This window comes from Notothenia rossii, assembly GCF_949606895.1.
Source record: "Notothenia rossii genome assembly, chromosome: 5".
In the NCBI taxonomy this organism is placed as follows: domain Eukaryota; kingdom Metazoa; phylum Chordata; class Actinopteri; order Perciformes; family Nototheniidae; genus Notothenia; species Notothenia rossii.
This window is the reverse complement of record NC_136903.1, coordinates 70,865,153-70,890,120: the sequence shown is the minus strand read 5'-3', so window position 1 is coordinate 70,890,120 and position 24,968 is coordinate 70,865,153. Positions and strand designations below refer to the sequence as shown.

General features: G+C 40.9%; 2 protein-coding genes across 4 annotated transcripts; one reads left to right on the top strand and one right to left on the bottom strand.

Annotated features, from left to right (window-relative positions):
• The first annotated feature begins 1,052 nt into the window (after positions 1-1,052).
• On the top strand, positions 1,053-7,030 carry mmp19 (matrix metallopeptidase 19). Its single transcript, XM_079683390.1, has 9 exons — positions 1,053-1,367; positions 1,835-1,920; positions 2,061-2,191; positions 2,844-3,056; positions 3,700-3,945; positions 4,392-4,517; positions 4,913-5,077; positions 5,672-5,799; positions 5,898-7,030. Exons 1-9 carry the CDS (start codon positions 1,275-1,277, stop codon positions 6,126-6,128), a joined length of 1,419 nt encoding a protein of 472 aa, XP_079539516.1. The 5' UTR covers positions 1,053-1,274; the 3' UTR covers positions 6,129-7,030.
• Positions 7,031-7,304: 274 nt separating this feature from the next.
• LOC307040504 (transmembrane protein 198-like) lies at positions 7,305-23,604 on the bottom strand. 3 transcript variants are annotated; one of them, XM_079683392.1, is made up of 5 exons: positions 23,108-23,604; positions 10,386-10,619; positions 9,024-9,599; positions 8,587-8,676; positions 7,305-8,261 (listed from the first exon to the last, which is right to left on the bottom strand). In XM_079683392.1, exons 2-5 carry the CDS (start codon positions 10,537-10,539, stop codon positions 8,209-8,211), a joined length of 873 nt encoding a protein of 290 aa, XP_079539518.1. In that variant the 5' UTR covers positions 10,540-10,619; positions 23,108-23,604; the 3' UTR covers positions 7,305-8,208. The 3 variants fall into 3 exon arrangements, with proteins under 3 accessions (XP_079539518.1, XP_079539519.1, XP_079539517.1); XM_079683393.1 differs by having other exon boundaries at positions 8,599-8,676; positions 23,108-23,602; XM_079683391.1 differs by having other exon boundaries at positions 8,528-8,676; positions 23,108-23,592.
• Positions 23,605-24,968: the final 1,364 nt, after the last annotated feature.

The window sequence follows — 24,968 nt, the reverse complement described above, 5'->3', positions numbered from 1 at the left end:
CCAGATCTCTCAGGTCTTCAGGGACTGGTCAGCTTTCTGTCCCCAGAGTCAGAACTAAACATGGAGAAACAGAGTTTAGTTAGTATGCTCCAAATATCTGGAACAAACTCCCAGAAACCTGCAGGTCCGCTGCAACTCTTACTACTTTTAAATCCAGGCTGAAGACTTTTATTTTTGCTGCTGCTTTTATTTGAACTATTCATATCTCACGCTGCACTGTAACTTTTATCCATGTATTTTTTATGTTTCTTTTATTATCTTTGCTTTTTAATGACTGTTTTGAAATGCCATTTTATAATGTGTTTCCACTGCACTATTTCTTAATGCTCTTAATGTCTTTCATTTTTGTAAAGCATTTTGAAGTGTGTTGAAAAGGTGCTATATAAATAAACTTGCCTTGCCTTGCCTTATAGCGTATCCAAACTGCGGCCCGCGGACCATTTTGAATTGAAATTCAAAAAGTGTAGACTGAATGAAAGTATAATCATCTTCTACTTGTCTTATATTGCACTTCTTAAATATATATGTTCAAGTATATTACACAGTAATCATGTGTTAATAAGCCCAATTTTCAAATAAATGTAGTCCATTAAATTTGAAAACATGTCCTAACCAATCTAAGTTGATAATAAAAAAGCCCAATAACAAATTTACATAACAACCTTGAAATAAACCCTTCATATTTCCTCTTATTATAATCAATCTGAAGCTTCTGTTTTAAGGAATGAGCTGCTAACAAAATAAATGAAACCCTATGGAGAGCTGTCAAGTATCACCAATAATTTACCTACATTGGATTGATTTTTCCAACTTATAACTAAACTTTAGAGGCAATATACCTCATCTCTAGGGAGTGGCCCAGCCCTTCCTATATTTTTCTGTATGTGGCCCTCTGTGAAAAAAGTTTGGACACCCCTGCCTTATAGTGATAGTTTCTTTCAGGTGAATGACTTCTTTAGCGAGTGTAACGGTAGCTTGAACCTATAAAGAGAGTGTGTAGATCACTTCTGCAGCTCCACATCTGAACAGCTGTAGTTTAACAGCAGGCTTGCTGGCTGGAGGCCAACTGGCTGCTCGTGTAATCCTCATTCTTCAGAGATGGATCATCACAGCCACAGGGCTGAGTCACACGCCTGCCGGCTGAGTTTAAAACTGTTGCAGCGCTGAGAGAACAAACACAGTCTGTTGGTGCTGAGAGACTCTGCTGAGCACTTCAGGCTCTGAGCATCAGCCCGGAGTATTTGGGAACTGAAACTTTTGATGAAAACTTGAATATGGACTACACAAGGCTGCTGCTGCTGCTGCTGCTCAGCCTCAGTGGAGCGGTTTGTGCAGTGGTGCAATGGACAGAATTAGATGAAGCAAAGGTAAGATTTTTACTTTTCAAACATACACTCACAATCAGATTTTTTTTCTTAACAGTAAGTATATAAACTGTTTAATACTCTATATAAACATGCTCATGTTTTTAGTTAGTTATTCAAAATGTACTTTATTTTGCTGTCTGGAAATCAAACGCATCCATGATACATATCACATTAAAAAAATGCATGTGAATAAAAGCAAACAAAGCATTTATAACGAAAGGGGAGAAGGGTGTTAAGGTTACAGCATTATATATAATCCTGTAAGAAGTTAAAATAGGACTTTACTGTATCCTACAGTCCTGGTTTAGGTGCCTTAATGTGGCTGCATCCTTAATAAATCCATTAGTTTTCCAATGTTCTTCTGTTCAGCAGCAAAACAACCACATTTACAAATGTTTTACAAACGTTGACTTAATACGATCACATTATTCTTTTAAGAGCTTTTTTGTCTGCCTTTGAATGAACAGGCCTATCTGATGAAGTATGGTTACCTGAATGACCCCGCTGATCCTCAGGACCCCCAATACCTGGAGGAGGTCATTGAAGCTCTCAGGTAAAATGAACTGTTGCCCTTTCAAGAGGAAGCACATGCGGGTACTTTGAATCAGTTAGATATGTGTGAACGATCCTCCCAGATACAGAGGAGCTCCGGAGCAGGATGTGTGCAGATGTTTGATCCATTCTTGTCTCCAGGGTTTTTCAGAGAGTGAATGATCTGCCACCTACTGGAGAGTTGGATGAAGCCACTGTGGATGTGATGAGACAGCCTCGCTGTGGCATGGAGGATCCCTTCAACAAGAAACAACACAAATACAGAGTGATGGGTGAGTCAAGAAATTAAGCTTGACTCTCTCTTGAAATAAACTGACAGCAAGAAGTTCATATCGCTGCTTTATAGATTTTTTGGCAAACTGCACAGGTTACATTCTCTATGCTCATGTCCTGAAAGGTTAACATGTGTTTGTAGATTTAACTTTAAACGTCACCTATGATGCCACTTTTTAATGTATTTTATACATAATTATGTGACTCCTGTGTTAAGAGATTCGGAAAGTTTCAGGAAAAAAGATTATCTCTCTTTTTGTCCTGATCCATCTATATAAAAACATGTCTGAAAATGAGCTGAACGGTTTGGCCACTTTGTGATTTCTCAATGTTTTTTTGGGTTGTACAACCATTAGACAATAACCAACCAAGGTGACACCCGCACAGCTTATCACCTGAATCTCCTCCAAGAACACCCTTGTGTTTTTTTAAATCAAATATTTTGCAGATGGAGCCCAGCAGCAGCTCGTTAGCATTTAAAGCTACAGACAGAGAATCAGCACTTTTGAAACCGCAAACTTCAAAATCAAGTGACAATGTTCCAAATGACTATTTTTTCATTTGTATTCTCAGTGACTAATGTAGAATATGTTTACTTAAGTAGGCAGTTTGGTCGTGGTCACATAGAAATATAGTATTCATCTCTTGTAGGTCGCTGGAGAAAAAGGAGCCTGACATACCGTATCTACAACTACACGCCTGACATGAAGAAAACCGAGGTGAAGATGGCCGTCCGCTCTGCCTTTAAGTACTGGAGTGATGTCGCTGCTTTGATCTTCAGAGAGATCAGCTATGGCAGAGCGGACATCAAGATCTCCTTCCATAAGAAAGATGGATTCTGCCCCTTCCCGTTTGATGGCCGTGGTAAAAAATGTTTTCTAAATTTAGAAACATAGCTACTATTTGCCCTGCTGTCCCCTGTAGCACAGAAACAGATGGTCATTTTGAAATATCCTTTTAAAAGAATCTTTGTTCACATATTATAATTGCTTATCAATAACTTACTTGAAGGTTTGAAGAAAACTTTGTCTGGCCAGCATGCCTTCTCTTTCAACCAAGAATATATATTTTTTTGAAAGTTCTTGCTGAATTGAGGTCAATGGGCGTCACAGTTAACAACATCAACACTTCATTAAACATCTGTTACCAAACTCTCACACTGTTTGTGCAACAGAATTGAAGTCTTTTTTTGTCCAATAGTAAAAACGCTTATCCCCAAACGCATGCATTCTTTGCTCAAATCTAACTGTTTAAAACACTTCAGCATAAAAGTTTTTACTGAAAATGTGTGTCTTAAGGAAGAATTGAGCATATGGCAGGATGAATAAGACAAAAATAAGACTTTAAAGAGTTTTGTTGTTGTTAGACATGGTCCGCAATTTGGATTCATGCAAGGAAAACAATGTTTTTTATCAATAATTCAAGGGAATTGGAGGTGGGTTATTGATATACAAGTGACATTGTAAGGGTGACATTCTTTTAAATTGTTTATTTGTATCACTTGCAGGTCATGTGCTGGCCCATGCTGAGTCACCACAGTCAGGTATTGTGCATTTTGATGAGGATGAGTTCTGGACTGAGAGATCGTATTATGGCACTAATCTGCGTATTGTGGCTGCTCATGAGATCGGCCACGCCCTCGGCCTGGGACACTCTCAGTTCAGAGGCGCCCTGATGGCTCCAGTCTACTCCGGTTACCGTGCCAACTTCAGGCTTCATACAGATGATGTGCAGGGGATCCAGCTGTTATATGGTGAGTGAATCAAGAAGGCCTTCTGGACTGTTTGTGTCAGTATTTATGAATTGGCATGAATCAGTAACAAATATATAAGAGGAAATAGCAAATACTGGGCGAAAAAAAAAGGGTAAATTAATAAAATAAAAAAAATGGATTAACTCAACATGACAATAATAAAGTCATTATTATTAATAATTATTCACACCCTAAAAAAATTATATAGTAAAATATCCGGGTTCAATTACACTAAAGTATGGTATACATTAAGCCCAATATTAATTAAATCTGCAGCTGGATCCTCAAAGTTAATCAGTCTATGACATAGATATCCTTCATTATTTATAAATAAAGGCAATTCAGGCGGTAACCTTTTTTGTTCTACATTTCTTCTCTGCAGCCAAATATATTTCACACAAATATTGATGTCTAGTTTGCATTGACACATTTTCTCTGTTTTAAAGGCAAACGCATCACTAGCACTTTGGCCAGTCCAATACTGCCGAACAGTCTGCTTCCCACGGAGAGCAGCCATGACACTGAGATCATCCCTGACCCCTGCACTGCCGCACTGGACGCTATCATGTTGGGTAAGTTATGGATTAATTAAACACAGGAAACGCACCAACATTGTAGCCTGACTTTATCTTAGACCACAACACACCACGTTTACAGGGAATAGACCGACACATTCATGATCTACAGTAAAGGTTCAAACAAATTAAATAATATAAGATTGAAAGGAATATGAGATGACAGGTCCTTTGAGGAACAGTCTAAAAACTTTAAAAAATAAAATGGTGATTTGTTAAACTTCAATTAATTTTACATAACAAGTTTTCAATATTTGTCTATCTTCTGTTGTGTGAAGATGAGTACATTTTTTCTTTTTTTATAAAGGTATATACCATCATACAAATATTGTTTTAGTAGGTTTACAAAACCTGAGACAAATACTTAAGTACCTTTCGGAATGTTTGATCAGGTCCATGGAGGAAAACGTTTGCCTTCAGTGGTGACTACGTCTGGACGATCTCTGATCTGGGACACAACACACCGATACAGATCAACAGGTTGTGGAAGGTCCTGCCTGGAGACCTGAACGCTGCGGTGCACTCTCAGAGGACCAACAAGACGTACTTTTTCAAAGGTACAGCTGTCCAGTGATTCTGTCGTGTGTCAGTGGGAGAATAAACATCTATATCTAACTTAATTAAATGCAGTAATTGCACAATTAAGAAATACTCCGTTATATTAAAAGTCCTGAATTCTGAATAAAAGTACAAAAACATATTTTCATCACATATACTTAGAGTGCCAAAAGTGAGAGTTTTTCTTCTGCAGAATGGCTTATTTCAGAACAACATATTGTTACTGGATTCTGTCTATTGATGTTTGTGTCTCTCAATGTTGCATCTTGTAAACATAGCCCCACTATAACTACTTGTTATAAGGCACGGTAGTATATTTATACATTCTCTCGTATTTATTTTGTCTTATTTTGTATTAATAATATAATTCTGCATCACAGCTATTAACTACAGCTTTAAAATAAATGTAGTCAAAAAAAAAAAAAAAAAAGGAAAAAGGAGCATAACATTGAAATACACAAGTAAAGTACAAGTACCTCAAGATTGTAATACAGTACAAGTGAATCTATTTCTTTACCACGCCTGGTTGTGTGCTCTTCTTCTGTTCTCCAGTTGTGAGTCCAACTGTGTGAATGTTTGTCTCCTGGTCACAGGTGATAAAGTGTGGAGGTATACCATGTTCATGCTGGACGACGGCTACCCCAAACAGGTGAAACGGATCCCTCCGAACATCAACGCAGCCCTGTACCTGGAGAAGAACAAGAAGATGGTCTTCATCAAGGTATCATTAGCAGACTTTAAACATGTTAGTGCATCCCAATATGTTATTTTCCTTGCAGAAATCCTCAGTGTGTGTGTCTTTGTTGTCTGCCTGTGCAGGGCTCAGAGTACTGGCAGTGGGATGAGCTGAAGTTCACTGACCTGGGAATCTACCCCAAACCGCTCTCCATGCTCTTCTCCGGGGTGCCGTCAGATCCAGATGCAGCTCTCACCTGGACCAACGGCAAGATCTTCTTCTTTAAGGGAGACCAGTACTGGAGAGTGAATGACCAGCTGGGGGTCGACAGAGGATACCCTCTGAGCAAGAGGGAGCGCTGGATGCGGTGCTAGGGGGCGACCATCAGGGGGCAGCGTGTAGCAAGAGGTCGGCTCCACACAACCAGATTGTGAATTGTCACCAACCACGTGGAAGATCTATTCCCCACTAAATTACTTTTTGTATCTCAAATACTCAACCTGTTACCTCCAATTATTTAAGAAACTTTTTCCTCGAATGTCTTCACAGTGACATATCATCAAAAAGGAATAAATTATTGATGAATTCAACTAAGAGCAAAACTATATCAGATCCATTTACAAACTCCTACAAAAAAAAAGGCTAATTTATTGCGTGGATTGCTTCATACTTCCCAATGTATTTTCAACAATGCCACGTGTTTGTGAAGTAAAAGCAGATGTTAATGCTGTTGTTAACATGGTCATGTTTTTGGATTAGGTTTTTTCAAGGTAACACAGGGTGAGTATTTGATACAAATCGTAATTTTGTTGGTAAAGGAAACAAAAGCTAAAGGGAATTTGAGGATTGATTTTATTTCACTGGACCTGATTTAAACCAGGCTTCTCATAACCTCTGCAGTGATTTTTGTGAGGCTGACTTCATGAGTACAAATGTGTGTTTGTGCCAATATTATGTAATCTTTTGTATGATCTCAGGGCGAAATCAAGGGAGGCCTTCTGTTCTTCTCTCCAACATGTGTGTTGAATTATGTGTGTTAATATTCTTCAGTAAGATGTAATATGATGATGGGAGTGTGCACTTTCTTTACAGACATTTTGTGTAACCATTCATGCACACTTAAAAAAGTTATTCATCGCTCCTTAAAATCACCTCCAATATCTTATGAGTCACAACCCTTTGTGAGAAATAATGTGACATACATGTGTCCTGATTTTTTTTTAAAGCCAGAATGTTACATTTTTTATGTAATTAAACAAGACACTGTCTGTTCTTATGATTGCCCTTTTCAATTGCAGTTCCCTGTCATCAGAAAATAGGCTCAACATTCCCGTAAAAAGGATAGCAAAATATTTATCGTTCATTTTGATGAAAGGCTCACATTGTGTTGTATGCAAAAAACATTTGGAGGCTCCATGGCAACCCAACCAGTTGCATGGTAGGAAATCCTCCACATGGCCTCTTTATTGCCCATGAGAAATTCTGTTGAGTAATGTGTTGCTAAGAGCTCAAAAAGACAAACAGTGACTCGATCAATAACTAAAAAACAGTTTTGTATCAAACACATGTATTTATTTCTATCAACAGGTATGTACAGATTCAGGTAACAAGTGCATTGTCCCTTCAGAATTCAAACAACACAATGGATAATTATTTAAAAAAATCTACAAATTAACAACAAACATGCTTTGTTTTTTGTCCTTTTTTAAACCTTACCATGTACTTTACATAAATTAAATTATAAAATGTTTACTTCACAAACATACACACAGTCTAAATTATTCACCTACTGTATTCTGACAGAAAATACAAACTATTATTTATTTGCACCTTTCAGCTTACACTCCAGGTCATACTCCATGTATCTATTTGCATGTCATATTCATTCTCTTTAAAAAACTCTAAAAAATACACATTTTAATGATAAACTTTCACAACTTCTACAAGCACACAGTTAGACAGGTAATAACACAACACTTCAGGGCAATGACTAACTTCTTAAGAACAGTACGTGTAACGTCAAACATATTGTTTTGTATTATTCACTACCAAAACAGAATAACATACGAGGCTCGTACTTGCTGTTTATGTATTTAATACACGATAAAAGGAAATGTAGGACCCTACTTTGTTAGTGTCTGTGCTTAAGTGTTTCTCTGAGAAACACAGTGGTTATATTATAGCTTTCATCAAACACCTCTCACTTCTCCCCAAAAAGCAGCATTCTCTTTGACAGAACAGACGCACATCCTAGTTTCAAATCCATTTAAGAGCACGAGGGGAGCTGTTTGTAGGTTAGGAAGACACAGTTAGAGAACCGCAGAGCTTTAAGTAGTCCCTTCTTTTCTCTGTTTGGCTCAGACCCTGACGACTGGGGTTGTAGCTGTGAGGGGCGCAGTGGACCCGGTGTCGTAGTCAAAGTCAATCATGGTGTGGTTGGAAGTGCCGATGCTGCTAAGGGAAGTGCCGGTGCCCATCTGTCTGTCCCGCAGACTTTGCAGGTAGCTCTGAGAAAAACCACACAGGGAGAGATGAGCCAGGTACACACAAAAAGGGACATCAGCAAGAATTTCATGGCATTAATTAGGCTTAGGCCTGTGACGATAACTGCTTTAATTGGAGGCTATATTGTGCCAAGAATAAATGTGGTTAACAATATTATTGTTTTTCGTTAGTGTCATGACAGACGTAGGCTTACTGGTGAGATCAAACTGATGCCATACAAACAAACTAATGAGTATCTACAGCACACGCCATGTTGGGTGACACTGACCGGTGCCAGTAGATCCCCAGCGTAACGTTTCACTGGGGTGGGTTTACGGCGGTACGTGCCTTCCTGCCCACCTGCCTGCTGTCGCTTCTTGGCGTCCTTCTCTCGAATCCGCATCAGCTGGACTCTCTTCTGTCTCCGACTGATAACCACTACAAGAAGAAAGGAAAAATCATAGCATCACATCATGGTTTAAATAAAAACTGACAAAAACTGTGAGAAGCACAAGTTGAAAATGTGTGTTTGTTAAATACTAACTTAAAACATCAGGGCCCATATTTATCAATCGGCAAGAAATTGGGATTTTTCTAACAAAGTTGAAAAGGGGCAGAGCTAGGTCTCTCATTGGCTGTTCCTGCTCTGTGAATACGTGTTACTGTTTCACCTAGTTGGAGTAAGTTGCCTGATATTTGTGAAGACACATTTATTCCTCTGTTTTTAAGTGCATTTTTGAAAGTTGACATTTAGAACTCAAAGGCACATGATATTTCCTCCTTACCGTCAGTGTGCGAGAAGCTGTCATCTGTCAATTTCCACTGTACCAGTACTCCTATGAGGCTGAGGGCGGGCCAGATGCCCAGAATGACCCAGCTGTACCAGCACAGAGGTGGCCCGGTTGTAAGGCGCAAGCATTCGTACACATGATTAGCCAACACCAGCATCTCCACGAAGTAATCAGCACACACTGTCATGATGGCTGCCCCGAACACCGCCGTGGAGATCATGGTGAAGAGCTTCTGCCACTGCAGTGTCAGCACAGCAAACAGCATGCCCGCCCCCAGAAGGGAACCCAGTGGGACCCAGACTGTGGTTGGAGTGTAGAACTGGTGAGTGACCAGTAGGGCGGCGAGAGCCAATAGGAGGCCCAGAAGCAGGCCGGTCATGAAGAGGCCGACGCTTCGCACCAGCATAGTGACCAGGCCGCACAGCAGGCCGATGCCGAGGCCAATCCCGGCGCTTGCCTCCACGCTCAGCTGCGTGTCCAGCACGTGCTCCTTGTAGCACAGCAAGAAGATGACGACGGAGCCGAACATCAGACCAGACAGGAACATGACCGCCTTGAAACAGCGGTAACCTAGAGGAGGAGAAACAGGAAATAGTTACAATGAGGAATAAGGAGATTTAAAATCAGAGGATAAACATTTATCCTTTAATATAAATGTGAAAGGTTCAAGCTCAACAAAGCAACTCTGGACATAAAAAGTGAGAATGTTTTTGTGTGAAAGCACACGTTTATCCAAATTGATTTGATATATTTTAACGGTCCCCTATTATACTGTTTTTCTTCTATATTATAGTTCTCAGATATATACAAAACATGTCTCTGAAGTGTTTGGCTCCAAATACCAAACAGATCATTGCAGCATCCCATAAACCCCCCTGTTTCAAAAGTGCTGATTCTCTGTCTGTTACTTTAGATGAAAATAAGCAGCCCCTCCCCACGCCCCTCTGAGAGATATTTGGTTAAAAAGAACACAATGGTGCTCTAGGAGGAGACTCATTGTGATAAGCGGGGGGGGTTACCTTGGTTGGTGATTGGCTAATGGTTACATAAGCCAAAAAAATCGTTATGACATCATCAAGTGGCCAAAATCTGATCAGCTCATTTTCAGACGTGTTTTTATATAAATGGATCAGGACAAAAAGTCAGAGAATCTTTTATCCTGAAACTTTCAGAATGTCTTTACACAGAGGGGACACATGTTGATGTAGAGGAGAAAGGAAAAAGTGGATTTTGCACAATAGATGACCTATAAGGCAGAACTATGAAGCTACACGTGGCATTTTGATGGTGTGTTATTTCATCCCAAAAACATTTAGTTTGACCCTCCCTGATGTCATAGTCTATGGGGATCCTCACCAAAGAAGCAGTAGATGATGCCGAACAGGCAACACATGGAGCATATGACGGCAGGGATGACATCATACTTCCTCTCTATCTCCAAACTGCAGGCGTCGACCTCGACCGAGCCTGTCCCGGCCCCCTCGGTGCTCAGCCCGCTGAGGTCTGCCATTATGGGTGATTGAGGGAGGCTGGAGTTCGGGACAAGGGTGAAACTTCTGGTCACGTTATCTCAGGTCCATCTGAGCAGGTCTGGGGAATGTAAAGGAAGAGGATATGTTTATGAAATACCGGAAAATGAAGAAATGGTGTGGTATCCTGATCAACACAGAAAACTGAAGTTCTCCAGGGTAAATGTGAAGTGTGAAACCTCCAGGTCAACTGCGACTTCTGCCTAGCTGCTCTGTATGCGCAGCTGTCATACACTCAACACAAAGCTATGCAACCCGGGCACACACAAGCAGCTCATTCACTCGCTTTAATCAATGAGACAGGCACCCTGTTGATCTCTGTCCTGTCTTAATAATGAGGGTCATAAACTCTGACAGCCATAAATGGTCAGTCTTCTGAGAAAATTGAAAATTGAAATTGAAAATACTTTTTTCTTCACGTTTAACATCCATTTTTGTTTTGTTCTTTCCAACTAAACCCCCTACTTGACCATCTTCATTGTTAAAGATATACACACCTACAGGCAATTGATCATTTATTATGATAACAGCCAGCATTACTATGTTTCTATGTAACTGTAATAGTCATAGATCTCTAAAATGCACTGTGAAAATGTTTATCAGGCATAAGAAGTAGGAATGTTTTTTCAAAAATGAACACAAGTCTTTCCGTTCATCCAACAAGAAAAAAGATTCCCACATTTGAGATGCACAGTTTTCACTACAGTAACAAGCTGATATACTAAAGTACAGTGTAAAATATGGACCACCTTTTTTCAATCACATTTACGTAACACAATGCCTCAAACATTTTTAGTAGTTCTTTTTTATTTCACCTCGATTGGTACTATAGAAAAGCTACATTTGATATTTAGTCTGCAGCGAGCCACAGAGGCTGCAGTGGGGCCGAGGGTCTGTGGGTGGACGGCTCGCTCCGAGGCCTCGTGTATGATCTCATCACAGCTGAGATCCGATTACAGCTCACTCACGTTCTCTGCTTGGGACAAACAGTCAGGAACAGTCCCTCCTGCCTTTATTCTTTGCTTTGTGCCAGATCTTTGTCTTCTCTATCCACTACCTCTCCTTCAACTGGAACGTTCCACACCTTAAATATTTGTTTCTCTTTAACAGTCAAATGTGCCTCATTTGTTACATCTTCTACTTAGACACAGGGCTCTGTCATTTGTATGTCCTGCCTATGAATTACTTGACATGGAAAAAATGAGAGCCCATTGGAACGTTTTCTTTCCTTCTTTAGTCTCTCGCAGATTTTCATAACCTGTCCCTGCCTCCCTCTTTCTGCTTCCCATCAGTGACAACGTCAATGTTGGATTCTTTACTGAAAGACAAGACACACATTTAGGATGTGGTCATTTAGAGTCTGGACAATATGGTTTAGTGGAGGTTATATTATAGTGTATTTCCACTTTGAGGATATACGTTAATACTCTAAGATAATTTACTAAAGCAAGTCAAAAAGTCATATTGATAGAATGAGACAAAAGCAAAATAAAATATTTTCAAACAAAAAGGAGCTCAAGACTATAATCTTCACATCAACTCTAGCCAACTTAAAATGAGGGACCAAACTTTGTTGCAGGAAATAATAAAACTACACGGGGGGCTCAGGGCGGCACGGCGGCTTGGTGGTCAGCAGTGTCGCAAGAAGAGTTTAAATATAATCTCTATATTTGTGTCTGAGGACACTTGAGTTTAAGTCTAAATGTTTTGTGATGGGTTGGCTTCCCTTGCCCAATAAGCATGACTCCAGCCCCATGAACCCTGGATAAGAGGTTAGAAAATGGATTGGCCGACACAGGAAGCTCATTGTTGAGGGCTTTGGTCTCTTTACTGTGATCTTCTCCTTCATGTTGGTTTTGATTCAGTCAGGGTTGCATTGTGGAAGTGTTCCAATGTGAATGTGTACTTCCACAAAGGTATCTATACGTTTACTTCTTACAGATTGCTATTGGTTGTCCCTGGAGCACTTTGCCCCAGCTGGCCTTTGTCCAATAGGACACGAATGCAGCGAAAGGCCACCTGGTTGGTTTGGATATGAAACACCTGCACCAGCACGCTTCCTGCAGGGAAGAGTTTGAGAGTTTGTGACCTCTTGCTGTTTGGTTTGTTTTATAGTGAGAAATGTGAAGCTTAAATAGTTATGGAGTTAGGTCAAATTCTATGCATTCTCTCTAGCAAACTACATGACGTAATTGTTGTATGTTACTCAGTAAATAGAGATCATTAACCTAACCTACAAGTAAAACTATAAGTGCAGGTAATCTATTGTTCTCTAGATTTATACACAAATACACGTGATTTGATTTCTCTATCTTACAAAATATAAAAATCTAGTAACATATCACTCAGTAGCCCTTTTTTCTTTTTACCCTAATTTCGGTCATTGGACACTAACAAGATTTTCTCTTGACTTTTTATTTTGCTTCAAGAGAGCCTGACTTTGAATGAGCGCTTTGTGGTCCGCTTATTGATTCCAGTTAAACCATTATATGGTCAAATGTCAGAGTCTAATAGAAATCAATGAAGCCCAATGTCTTCCTCTCTAACACACATCATATTTGGATACTGTTTGATCTTCTATTGCAATTGGTCAGACTACTTTTTTGTTTACCAGGCGCTATGTGTGAACTAGTTTATATTTCATCACCATTTTAAAAGTAATTAACTTAACACCACAAGTTCACACATTTCCCCATGAGTCCGCCTCGTGTTACCTTTCTGTCACAATGGTGTCCTATGTCTAGCAGGCTTGGAAGGCCTTGCTGCTCAGGGAGAATGGAGCCATTATGGGGCAAAACAAAGACTCTGAGTCCCATGCTGTGACCTCTAGTGGCACTCAGAGGAAACCATGCGGACGAAAAAGGAGACCGCATAAAGATGGCTGAGAGCACCGAGGGGACTGGTAGATCCCGAGTGTTTGCTGTAAGATGTGTGCCAATTATTTGCCTTCAGAGCGCTGGTGACTGATGGAAGGCGGGGGTCCTAACTAGAAACAGAACTATCTATCTTAATGACGGAGCGCTCTGGAGGCCCTTCCGATTCTTCTTCTTAGCTGAATTTTCTGCGAGCTGAAGTCGCCAGGCAACTAATTCAATACAACTCAATAAGACTGGGAGTCTTCGCTAGCAGCTCTGTGAGGCTGCACTTACTTAGTTGTAGCTTGATGCCAACATCAGCTTGCTAAAATGCTCACAGTGAGAATGCTGATGTTTTGGAATAATTATTTAAGTTTTGTATGCTAAAAATGTCAGTAGAGCTAGGAAATTAATTTGTTTTCAGCTTTAAAACAAAGAACTGGACAACATTCAAAAGGAAATCTCATAATAGTGCTAGATGAAGAGTCAGAGGATCACATTTGTCCTTAAAGGACCTTGCATACAATAGATCTCATGGCAATCCATCAAAAGGTTTTTTATTCATATATTTCCCTCAAAAACATTTTGTCATCCTCATTATGACGCCAAAGGATGACTAAGGTCAGAGAGATATTTCCACCAGGGACGATCCGTCCAATAGTTGGTGGACCCACTGACCGGCCGATTAAGGGCTAAAGAGTTTACAGAGTATTTCATTTCCAGCAAAGACAAGCTTGATCAGTAGAGGTTTGAAATGTACCAAACCCCTTTTCTTGGAGTCCAATGGTAAGAAAATAGAAAAACAAAACACACAATTGCCTCTAGAAGTATCACTTACATTTACTTAAGCAGCAGCAGGAGGAACTGTGAATTGACAAACAATAAGCATTAGCTGAAAATGGGCTATTGTAATATTATGTTACCCTTCAAACAAAAACTTGCCCAGGAGTATACTCCCCCTGAACAAACACTGCGGGGGGCTGAGCAGACTGAGTGCTCAGCTGCTGAGGAACAGGCTGGGCTGACTAAAAGAGTTCCCCACATAGCAAATTTGGGTGTGTTTGAAGAAGAGTTGGGTGGGCGTGTGTGTTCAGATCCAAGGATTCTGCAAGGGCTCCTCCAACTTGACGGCTAGGGCCAGCTGAGAAACTGAAATCCTGCCGTATTATGACCTGGATGTCTGACAGCTTCACTCGGAAGACTCTACCAAGAATGTGAGACGTGCCGGGGTCTGCGCTCTGCAGTTGTAGCAATAAATCTCACCACCTTCAGCTGAACACTCTAACCAGCTGAAGTAACCATGGGAATAAAGGTTATGGTCAAAGTGGGGGTCATTAAAACGGCTATAACCCCCATACTATTAAGATGGATACATTGATGCTCATCGTCACAATAACATCCGCTTTAATTCTCATATTGAGAAAGACATCATATGGGCCACAATTGAGCTTCCTGTCTCTCCATAGCAGGAAGCTCAGGACCAGAAGAGGAAGTGGAACATCAGCTTTCAGCAGGAACTGACCCTTGTGTTGTGACAGAGAGCAGACAGGAACAAAAAAATGAACCATCAACACTGAAACGTCGTTTCATCTCAACAACAGCACTGCCTAGATTCAAATGAGTCTGGGAAACACGATGCATCTACCTACAGTATGCTCTTCACTGCCATGAAAGCTAGCATTGTCAACACAAACAGCTAGTTCTAAGCAAATTGGTTCCTATAGGGAAACTGCAGGAAAGGCAACCTTTAATCTGTCTGGCTAACACGCTAATCTTTGTAACACTTGCCATTGTGTCTCTGATTACGCAATGGAAAATATTGCTGCATGGAGTTGGTGTGATGTAACAACTTGCGTAATGAACAAAGCACCACATGATAGTAAATGTACTCTATTTGCCAGGCTTTAAATGCTTTCAGGCTTTGTAAATGTTATTGATATCCTCCATAGATATATGTAAAATACACAATGATGCAATGATCATAAAAGTGCATAAATGTACAAATCAAAAAATAAAACGTAGACACATCTGCAAGTAAATAAATAAAGATATTAAACTAGATCATTGCGGTGGATATTTGGGACTTCAATTTCAGCCCGAGCTTCAAAACCTGAGATATAGCAATTACATTATGTTTTCAGAGCTCTGTTGTGCTATGCTATGCACACACGGCAAAGTTAACTGTGTCACGGTGTGTTCACAACTGAATTAATAGCCCTGTAACATGTAACCTGGGTTGTTCCCTTGTATGTTTATTCAAAAAGGGAACGTCCCTGGGTGGGCTTGAACCACCAACCTTTCGGTTAACAGCCGAACGCGCTAACCAATTGCGCCACAGAGACATGCTATGCAGCCTGAAGGGGTGTGGAATTTATCTCTGTCCCCACTCGCTTTCATTTGCTCTTTGCTTCAAGAAGTTTGTTTTCCTAGAATACAGTAGAAGTTGACTCAAATGAAACCTGTGGAAGCTAAATGTGCTTTAGTTCATGTCTTCAATTTTTGTCGAAAGAAGGACATACAGCAACTGATAATGTGTAACAGTTATACTTTTGTTACTGGTTTCCTCCTGAACCTTGCCCCTGAACACGTCAACTGTGTGGTTCTCAAACTTTTTCTGTCATTCCCCACTTTGAACAGGTGGGCCTTTTCAAGCCCCACCTGTTCCTCATCGCTCCAATAAAATGGTAGGCCAAGCTTAAAATTGTCAAATGTATCGTTCTACAACAGGGGTCTCCAACCTTTTTTAGGATGAGAGCTACTTTCAAAAAAATAAAACAAGTCAGGGGCTACTTTTACTCCTCTTTTTTTTGTTTTTTGCAGTGTATATATTTAGCACATTTTAACATTATTATATGCTTACCTTTAACCTTTTTGTGTTGTTTGGGTCTTTGGGAGCCGTTTTCAGTGTTTACTAAAAGAAAATGTATGCAATTTAATTATTTTAACCTGCTTTATTTTGGGGTGGACCTCACATCCTCTAGGGGGGGTCCCTATTATAACATATATTTTTAAATGTCGAAGTGAAATGCATCAATCTGGTGCACTTTGAGCACAAAATGAATTTATGGATACAGGCTACAGCTCTCAACACTCAGATGAAAGAGAGCTGTATACTTTTTAATAATCCAAACATCTTCAGAATATGATCACAAACAATAACAAATCATTTAAACTTGTTTATTCTTATCTTATGTTATCTAGTTAGCATTCTTCTTTTTATTTATGTATATTTTACTAATCACTCCCCTTTTAAACATTTTTTTTTTTTACTGTCCTATAGTACACATTGGAATGATTTCTTACTTTGTAAGTTTATATATTTTTTACATCTATATTAAATAGATAAAGGTGTGCTTTCTAGCTCTCTCGCTCTCTCTCTCTTTACTCTGTCTCGATCGCTCACAGAGGCTCTGTGCTCCTCCGTGGCGATGACGGCTTGCGTTAAAAAATAATAATAAACATAGGCCTATTTGTAAAGTGGGGGGACACAAACGGGATTTCGAAAAGTTTCACTGTTAAACTCCTTATGAAGTGGAGAGGTGCCGCTCCACATTGCTTTTCTTCCCGACTGCAACGCTGTTGTGTGTGTGTGTGTGTGTGTGTGTGTGTGTGTGTGTGTGTGTGTGTGTGTGTGTGTGTGTGTGTGTGTGTGTGTGTGTGTGTGTGTGTGTGTGTGAGAGCCTTTCACATGTGTGTATGAGAGATTTTTACATTTGTCTGTAAATGATTTTGGTTTCAGTTGTGTGTGTGTGAGCAGGCTCGGATTGGCCATCGGGAAATTCGGGACTTTTCCCGGTGGGCCGCTGCCATCGGTGGGCCGCTGCCATCGGTGGGCCGCTGCCATCGGTGGGCCGCTGCCATCGGTGGGCCGCTGCCATCGGTGGGCCGCTGCCATCGGTGGGCCGCTGGCTCTGGCATAGGTGGGACGTGGACTTTCACAGCGCCGCTGCGCCGGTACCGCATCCTCTGGCGGCTCCAGCGCTGTGAAAGTCCACCGCCGTTGCGAGTCTCCAGCTGTAACAGTCCACTACCGCCCGCGAGGACCCAGGTTCGATTCTGGCCTGAGGTCCAAAACATTTATTTAAAACATTTTTTACATTTTTTTTTTTTTTTTAAATCTCCCGTTCATCGCGTCCGTTTGCGAGTCTCCAGCTGTAACAGTCCACTATTGCCCGCGAGGACCCAGGTTCGATTCTGGCCTGAGGTCCAAAACATTTATTTAAAACCTTTTTTGATTTTATTTTTTTTAAATCTCCCGTTCATCACGTCCGTTTGCGACCCACCTATCACATCCCTGCGCCAAATTTGAGAAACGCTGCCTTAAGGCACGGACACACCAGGCCCAAAACGCAGACGAGAGGCGATGCAACAGTCGGGGTCCGTCTGTGTCAGTTCTTTGTTGTCAGATTGGTGTGTCCGGGCGGCACGATTATCGCGTCGGTGGGCGTCAGGCCGACGATAACGGCCCGTCCACACACAGGCATGAAAAAAATCTTTCAAAGCTTCGCCCATTCACTTGACGTAGAAGATTTTTTATCTTCGACGAACTGCATTGTGGGGAGATGAGCATGGCTTTGCAAGCATCGTGAGCATCAAAAGTTGAGCAATGTTCAACTTTTGATGCTCCCAATGCTTGCGAAGCTGGCATCAGCCAATCAAATCCCGTTTATGCAAATCCCGCTAGTGCAAGCGCTAGCCAATCAAACGGCGTGCAAGCTGGGAGAGCCAGACCGCAGTTAATTTCCTCATATTCCAAACGAGATATTACGTTAGCAAATCACCCGGTTCTTTACGACCAGAACTATTTACCGGGATACAAACCGGAGGAACCAGGCATGGAGGGAGGTGGCAGAGACAGTGGGTGAAATTGGTAGGTTTTCGCCTGTTTGGGGAGTTTATATCCAGTTTACTTCGTTTTAACATTGCTATTGCTTTGTATGTCGGGGGCGGGAGATTCATGTGATTGGTTGTTGGTCGCGTTGCTCGCAAACAATCGCCAAGCTTCAGACACGCCCAGCGGCAAGATTTTTTTCATGCCTGTGTGTGGACGGGCCATTAGCGTTGACACGCCCTACTCAGATTGGTGTGTCCCGCACCGTCGGGTATTTTCAGCCGTGCCGACGCCTTTTCGGGCCGAAAACCCGCCGATTCGACATGTTGAATCGGCGGGCAGTCGGCCAAAGGCAGTCGGCAAAATATATCACTCTGATTGGCTCTTCAGCTAGCGAATCAGTGCATGAGAAGTGAAACGGAAGTGAGGGACCCAAACAAACTATTAAGAAGTTAAATCTGAGATTTCATTTAACTCCAGCTCTCGACACAGGTTCGGGAAAGCCCCATGAGCTTCTCGCTGTAGAGTGAAAATGGAACGCACACGCCATTTGTTGTTTGTTTATATCACGCAGTCTGTTCTTCTTCTCTCGGTGTATCACGCAGTCTGTCTTCCGGTTGTTGCCTCTTTTGAATTATGAATACACACTACCACCGCCTACTGGTAAGGAGAGTTATTGCCACTCACGAATGCGCAGTTCATACGTGCTTCTTGGCCGTCGGCTGAAGTCTTTGCGGTGTGTTCCAGTGTGACACATGGCCAAAAGGCAGAGACGAGAGACGACGCAACAGTCGGGGTCCGTCTGTGTCAGCTCTTTGTTGTCAGATTGGTGTGTCCGGGTCTTTTTTATTCAAATAGATAACGTCCCTGGGTGGGCTTGAACCACCAACCTTTCGGTTAACAGCCGAACGCGCTAACCAATTGCGCCACAGAGACATGCCTCCCTTCAAGAAAGGGGCGTTAAATTTACCTCAGCCCCCACCCTTATTCATTTGCTACTTGCTTCAAGAGGTCTGTTCTCCTTCCTGCCATACAGAAGAGTATAAGTTGCCTCAAATCAAACCTGTGGAAGCTGAATGTGTGCTAGTCTTAAAGCTTTAGTTTTTAAATATTATCGATATAAGGATATACATGATGATGAGTAACAGTTAAGTTCTTACTTATGATGCTGGTTTCTCAGAAGCTTACAATCTTAACATAATACCTCGCTAAGGTGCCATTAAAGGGCCAAATGTAATCAGGCATAACGTAAGAGAGGCTTTGTGCATCTGTGATAAATATATCATATATTCATCTTCATCTGTATTCAGGTCTGTTCTCTACAGAAGCAGCCTTTCCAGTATGTCACATGGTCTTTCCCTACTCATCAGTTGCTAAATCAAAAGACATTTACCAGTACATGGACTTAAAATCAACTACATGACAAGATGTGATACATACAAACATATGCACTTGGATGAAACACACCTTTATTGAACTAAAATAAAGGGGTTTTCTTTTCAAAATTACTACATTACTAGATTTCTATTGCACACATCAAAGAAAGTGTTTCAACGTCTTCATTACTTCTTTAGAGTTATGCACATTGACATCATATTTAATGAGACACAATTGGCAGCTGACTAGTCACCATCTTCCTGGCAGATGTAATGTAGGACTCAGACTGTCTCCTATTTCCCAAAAATATCAAGTTCCTAATTCTGCCCGCCAAATATGCTGCCCTCTAGCCATGGACCCAAATAATAGTCACTTGGCAATATTTAATAAAGAAGTAGGCCTTTCTGACTTATTTTTTCCTCATAATCTCTCAATCTCAGGCCTGATTAAAGTCTTAACAATGGAGGCCTTTCAACTTAAAAATGCAGAGAGCTACTTAAAGAGAGTCATGAGAAAGATCAGAAACACAATAAGGAGCCTTTTCAAGAGTCACATGTTGATGGTGCATGCTCGTATAATGTACATTAGAAATACACATGGCAATACAACATTTTAGGAGATATATCCATCTACCAAGAGAACACTTTATGTTGCAGTAAGTTGAAGCAGTTATCCAGCAGCAGAAGGAACAGTGTGGAGCGTGTGCAGCTAGGTGGGGCAGCTCCATAACGCTCTATTAGGGTTTGTGGTGGAGAACAGCATTTGGTAGGCGGCGCGGTGGAGTGGAGTCCATATGTTAGTACGACAGTGAGGCACTGTGTATGAGATAATATATTCTGCTAATGAACACCATTGGAAGAAGAAAGGAACAACATCCAACCAGTTACAAGAGTGTGCTGTGTGAAGTCAATCTGAGAAAATGTCATACGGCAATAATGATATTATTAAATTAAAACTGGTTTAGCTCTCATCAAACGTGGGTTTTTTATTTCTTTTTACAGGGTTAAAGAGTTTCTTAGGCAGACTGTCAATGTAAAATCCGATAAAACTGATTAACTTATAACATTTTGTAGATATGTTTGCTGTAGTGCCAGAGTAAGTAGCGCTCCACTTCAGACCTCCATGCAGTGCCTATATATGTCTGCAGCTCTATCATTTAGAGCAGCCATTTACCATCTTTTTCAAATTCCAGTTCAAAATAATTGTACCTCCTACAGCGATCTCAAGAGCCTAAAATATCACGTGTGCCCTTTATTTTCCAAGCAAACGTACACCCCTCTCATGTTATAATAACTATAACCTATGTTTAAAGGGCTATAAGTAGCCCATGGATGTTTCAAAATGACTGGAATCAGTTGTTATGTGGTTTCCATGTGACAATGGGGTTTCTCTTGCACCCAGGAGTCTCAGAATCCTTCCATCTCTGAGTCTCACGGGAAATAAGGTCGATGCTCAGCCATGTTAGATTTTCATTTAGTTACGCTTTAGTTTGTCATTTAATATGTAATGCAGGAAGACAAAGGAATCATCTGCATTTGCCGATGAAGGCAGATTATACAAAACAGCTCTCCCATAACTGCTCATATTCATTGTGACAAGCGTAGAGTACCTCCTCAGTGCACAATGTCCATGTGTCGTCCATATGGACAGATGGAGGAGGCCTGAGCATGTGGCCTGACTAGGCATGGGATGGTAAGAATTTCATGTCCCGACTATCCAAAATGATTCTGGTATGCTTGTGTGCCATTTTAACAGTTGTAAGCATACCTTGATAAGAAACAAGTATTTATATTGCAAAGATAAGACAACTCGTTCTTAAATAAGGAAATAATTAATCCCTCTGCATAAATAATCAAAACCAAAGCAACGTTGTGTGTGTTTAAGATCATCTTTTTTACCAGATGATATATCGTCCCATCCCTAGGCCTGACAATGTTGGAGTGCTTACCAAACAATTCTGAAAACCCCTGACGTAAACCCACCTGAATGAAAGCTATTTTTTAAGTTACCATAGAAGGCAATGAAGTTCGTCTTTTTTAACTGCCACAACAACTGAAAAGAAATTAGAGATATTCCATTTTTTTTATCGAGGGCTATCAGAGGGCTTTTGACAAACATATGTGTTTTATTATGTAGAGTAAAAATTGTGTATTTCATTCAACTTATTACTATAAATCATAGAGTTGGCCATTTCAGATAAGTTTGTTACTGTTGATAAAGCCAGCCGATACCTTAAGAAGAATAGACCTTTGCCTGGCCTTTTTGTCTTAAGGGGGGAAAGATCGCTTGTGTTTGAAGAGTAAAGCCAATCCAAACACAGCAATTACCCAAACTAAAATTAAAGCTGGTCCTCATAAAATGGGAATTCCTACTTTTCTGTGTGGGTCAGCTGCTCTTGCTGTGTACACTCTCTGTCCCTAAAAACACTCTTTTAAAGTATTTTAAATAATAGTCGTTAAACATAAGAGGAGTCACCATAGCATAGAACGAGACAAAAACGACACTCTTGGGTCCTTGCTAATTAAAAGGCACCACACATAACAACATAGTCTAACTTTCATTAACCCCTGCGCTCTATGCCTTCTTTCCCAGAGCAGGGAAGGGCTTCCTCTCTGCCTTTTCAAAGGTGTAAAACCATCTGGTGCAGGCTGACAGTGAAGTAGATGGGGTGGTGCACTTGGGGGGGGGGGGGGGGGGGGGGGGGGGTAACTACAGACTGCACTCCCCAGTAAAGACAGGACATGTACTCCCCAGTAAAAACAGGACATGTAGGCTGTCATCTCAAGACAAAAACCCAAAAGGCACTCCCAGCCTGGATCACACAGCAGAACCGCAGGGAGAATGCACGCCAACATGGGCTATAAAGAGACATATGTTTGCCTAAAAGATGAGGGATGTTTCCATATGCTTATTCTACACTATTCAACTTTGCCAAACAATGTTATAACACATGACTGGATTTGAAACTATTAAAAACTCAAAAAAAGAATTGAGTTATTATGTTAAGTACTACAGGCTACTTGCCTCTTCCAATGGCAGAACTTTCATATCACTAACTTATTCCCAGCCAGTCCTAATCAAAGCCCAGCACTGGGGAATTTTGGGCTACATGTTTGGTTCAGTGCACACCAATAAAGACATTATTATTCTGGATGATTATGTCCTTGTCCTCAAAGGCTGAAGGATAAATTGCATTATGTGCTTCAAGTGTAAAATGTAAAAGGGGAGCAGCCATGGAAGCAGACAGGCTGGCTACGTGTTATTACAAATATTTCCAGCTGTAGAGTTTGGCAATCATCAGGCAGGACCTGAGGTGGAATCGCTCGACTACAATCAGTCATTATCGGTAAATGGAGTAACATACTCAAATGTCAACTGAAAAAGAAAAGCAGTCAAACAACCAAACCTGTAAATACAAAGAATGATCTAATCATGTTGAGATCTGAAACACATTTTCTTTCTTCAGTAAATTATTTTAAAACTTACCGCTGAGCCTGGCTGTTCGGCAGTTGTAACTTCTCCTTGACAATCTGCTCTGTCAAACAGGAAAAACACCCCACCATTCACCGACACAAAGCGGCGGTAGGGTACCAGGGTAAACCGGTTTTCTCCTAACGTCTCCCTAGGCTCTTTTTAACTAGTTTAAACTTCACAAACTAGCATTAAACCGACAACAACGGCATCATTATTGTCCCAACCCTGCCTCAGGCACACGTTTTGAACGCAAACATGGCTGTGAGTGCAGATGTGAGGAGGACGGTTAGCTGGTTTCCATTCTCCCTCACTTCGTTCAACTGTTGGAGTTCCCGTCTGTGGCTCCACACACCAAACTACTCCTGAGTCCTCCTCCTCTCTGGAAAATCTTAACTAACCTCCCTCACACACCTCCCCTCTCCCATTTCTCGTCGCTAAAGTAAACGGCACTTAAAAAAACAAAGGAGGAAAAGTTTCCCTCCGAGGCAATCCCCCAATCCCCCTCTCTATCTCCATCCAGCAGCGTCGTCAGAAGCGGAGGGAGGGGTGAGGGGGCTCAGCAACAGATGAGCGAGGCCCTAGCTTTAATGAGCTAGCTGGCTATACCTGAGCTCCTGTAATAAACTCACCCTGATTTTACTTAGATTTTTTAGGGTGTTTGTGTTTGACACAAAATGAATAAAATATTAGTCAGTCCATTTACAGAAAACCCTTGTGTTTGTCAGATGTTGTCCAACTTCCCATGAGAACACGTCAGCTAAAGTTATAATTAAGACCCACACCAGCTGAACTACAGCTGTTTTTTTAATTAGGGGATAGTCCAAACTAGTGCTAGCTTTAACAGTACGACGTTCTAATAAAGGCCCCTTTGAAGGATGAATAGGTGACCAGGTCATCATTGATAACTAAATCCTTTCTTTTAAATGTAATGCTTTCTATTTTATTTTTGAATCCTGAATTGTTGTTCCTGTTTTCCATGTTAATTACTTTGTAACTTAGGGGTTTTGTAGAAATCTAAATAAAAGTGTATTAGGCCTATTAAACATGATTACTTTACCATTTATGAATAACTAATGAAACATTTTTTGTAGAGCATAAAACCCCCAACACATTGCTAGGTTTTTTGTCGATCGTCTTCCACTAGCTTTCTCTTGATAGTTCAGTTATCAAGTAACACATATAAACCATGACCTCTGACCTACTGTAGAAATAGGCCTACTGCAGATAGGTATACCAAAAACTATAGAGTCATTGGATTCCAACACTAACTTATTTACACAATAGTCCTAACTAATGGATTATAACTGATCTACGATAGTAATTTATTAATTAATTATTACAAGTCAAACAAGTTTATATGCATATTTTTAACCAAGGTAATATAGTGGATGTCTTTTTAGGACATTTTGTGGTGGCAAATCATGATTTTCTATGACTTTCTGTAGCTTTAAAAGTAAAAGCCAGATCTTCAATTCGACTTACAATATGGCTTCCGTTTACTGAAAGTTTGCATGATATCATTCCTTTGTAATACATTGGCTGCCAACATTGATGCAATACAGCCTCCAGGCTTTTATGTCTTGATAAAAAAAAATGAGTCATCCTTGCTATTCCCTTTGATAAATGTACAGCCTGGTTTAGGTTATCATATGGAGACAGTCCTCCGCGCAGAGGAAGCAAGATAACTTTAATCTCTTAATTTCATGAATGTACACCCACCCACTGTCGTGCTCACATGTTTAACTCACAGCAGTATCTGTGGACTGTCAGGTCTGCTTGTGGCTCTGTGGGATGGGGGCAGAGCAGAAGCTGTGACAGGAAGTTACTAACATGGTCCAGATGTGGGGACAGGAGACCACCTCCAACACAGCTG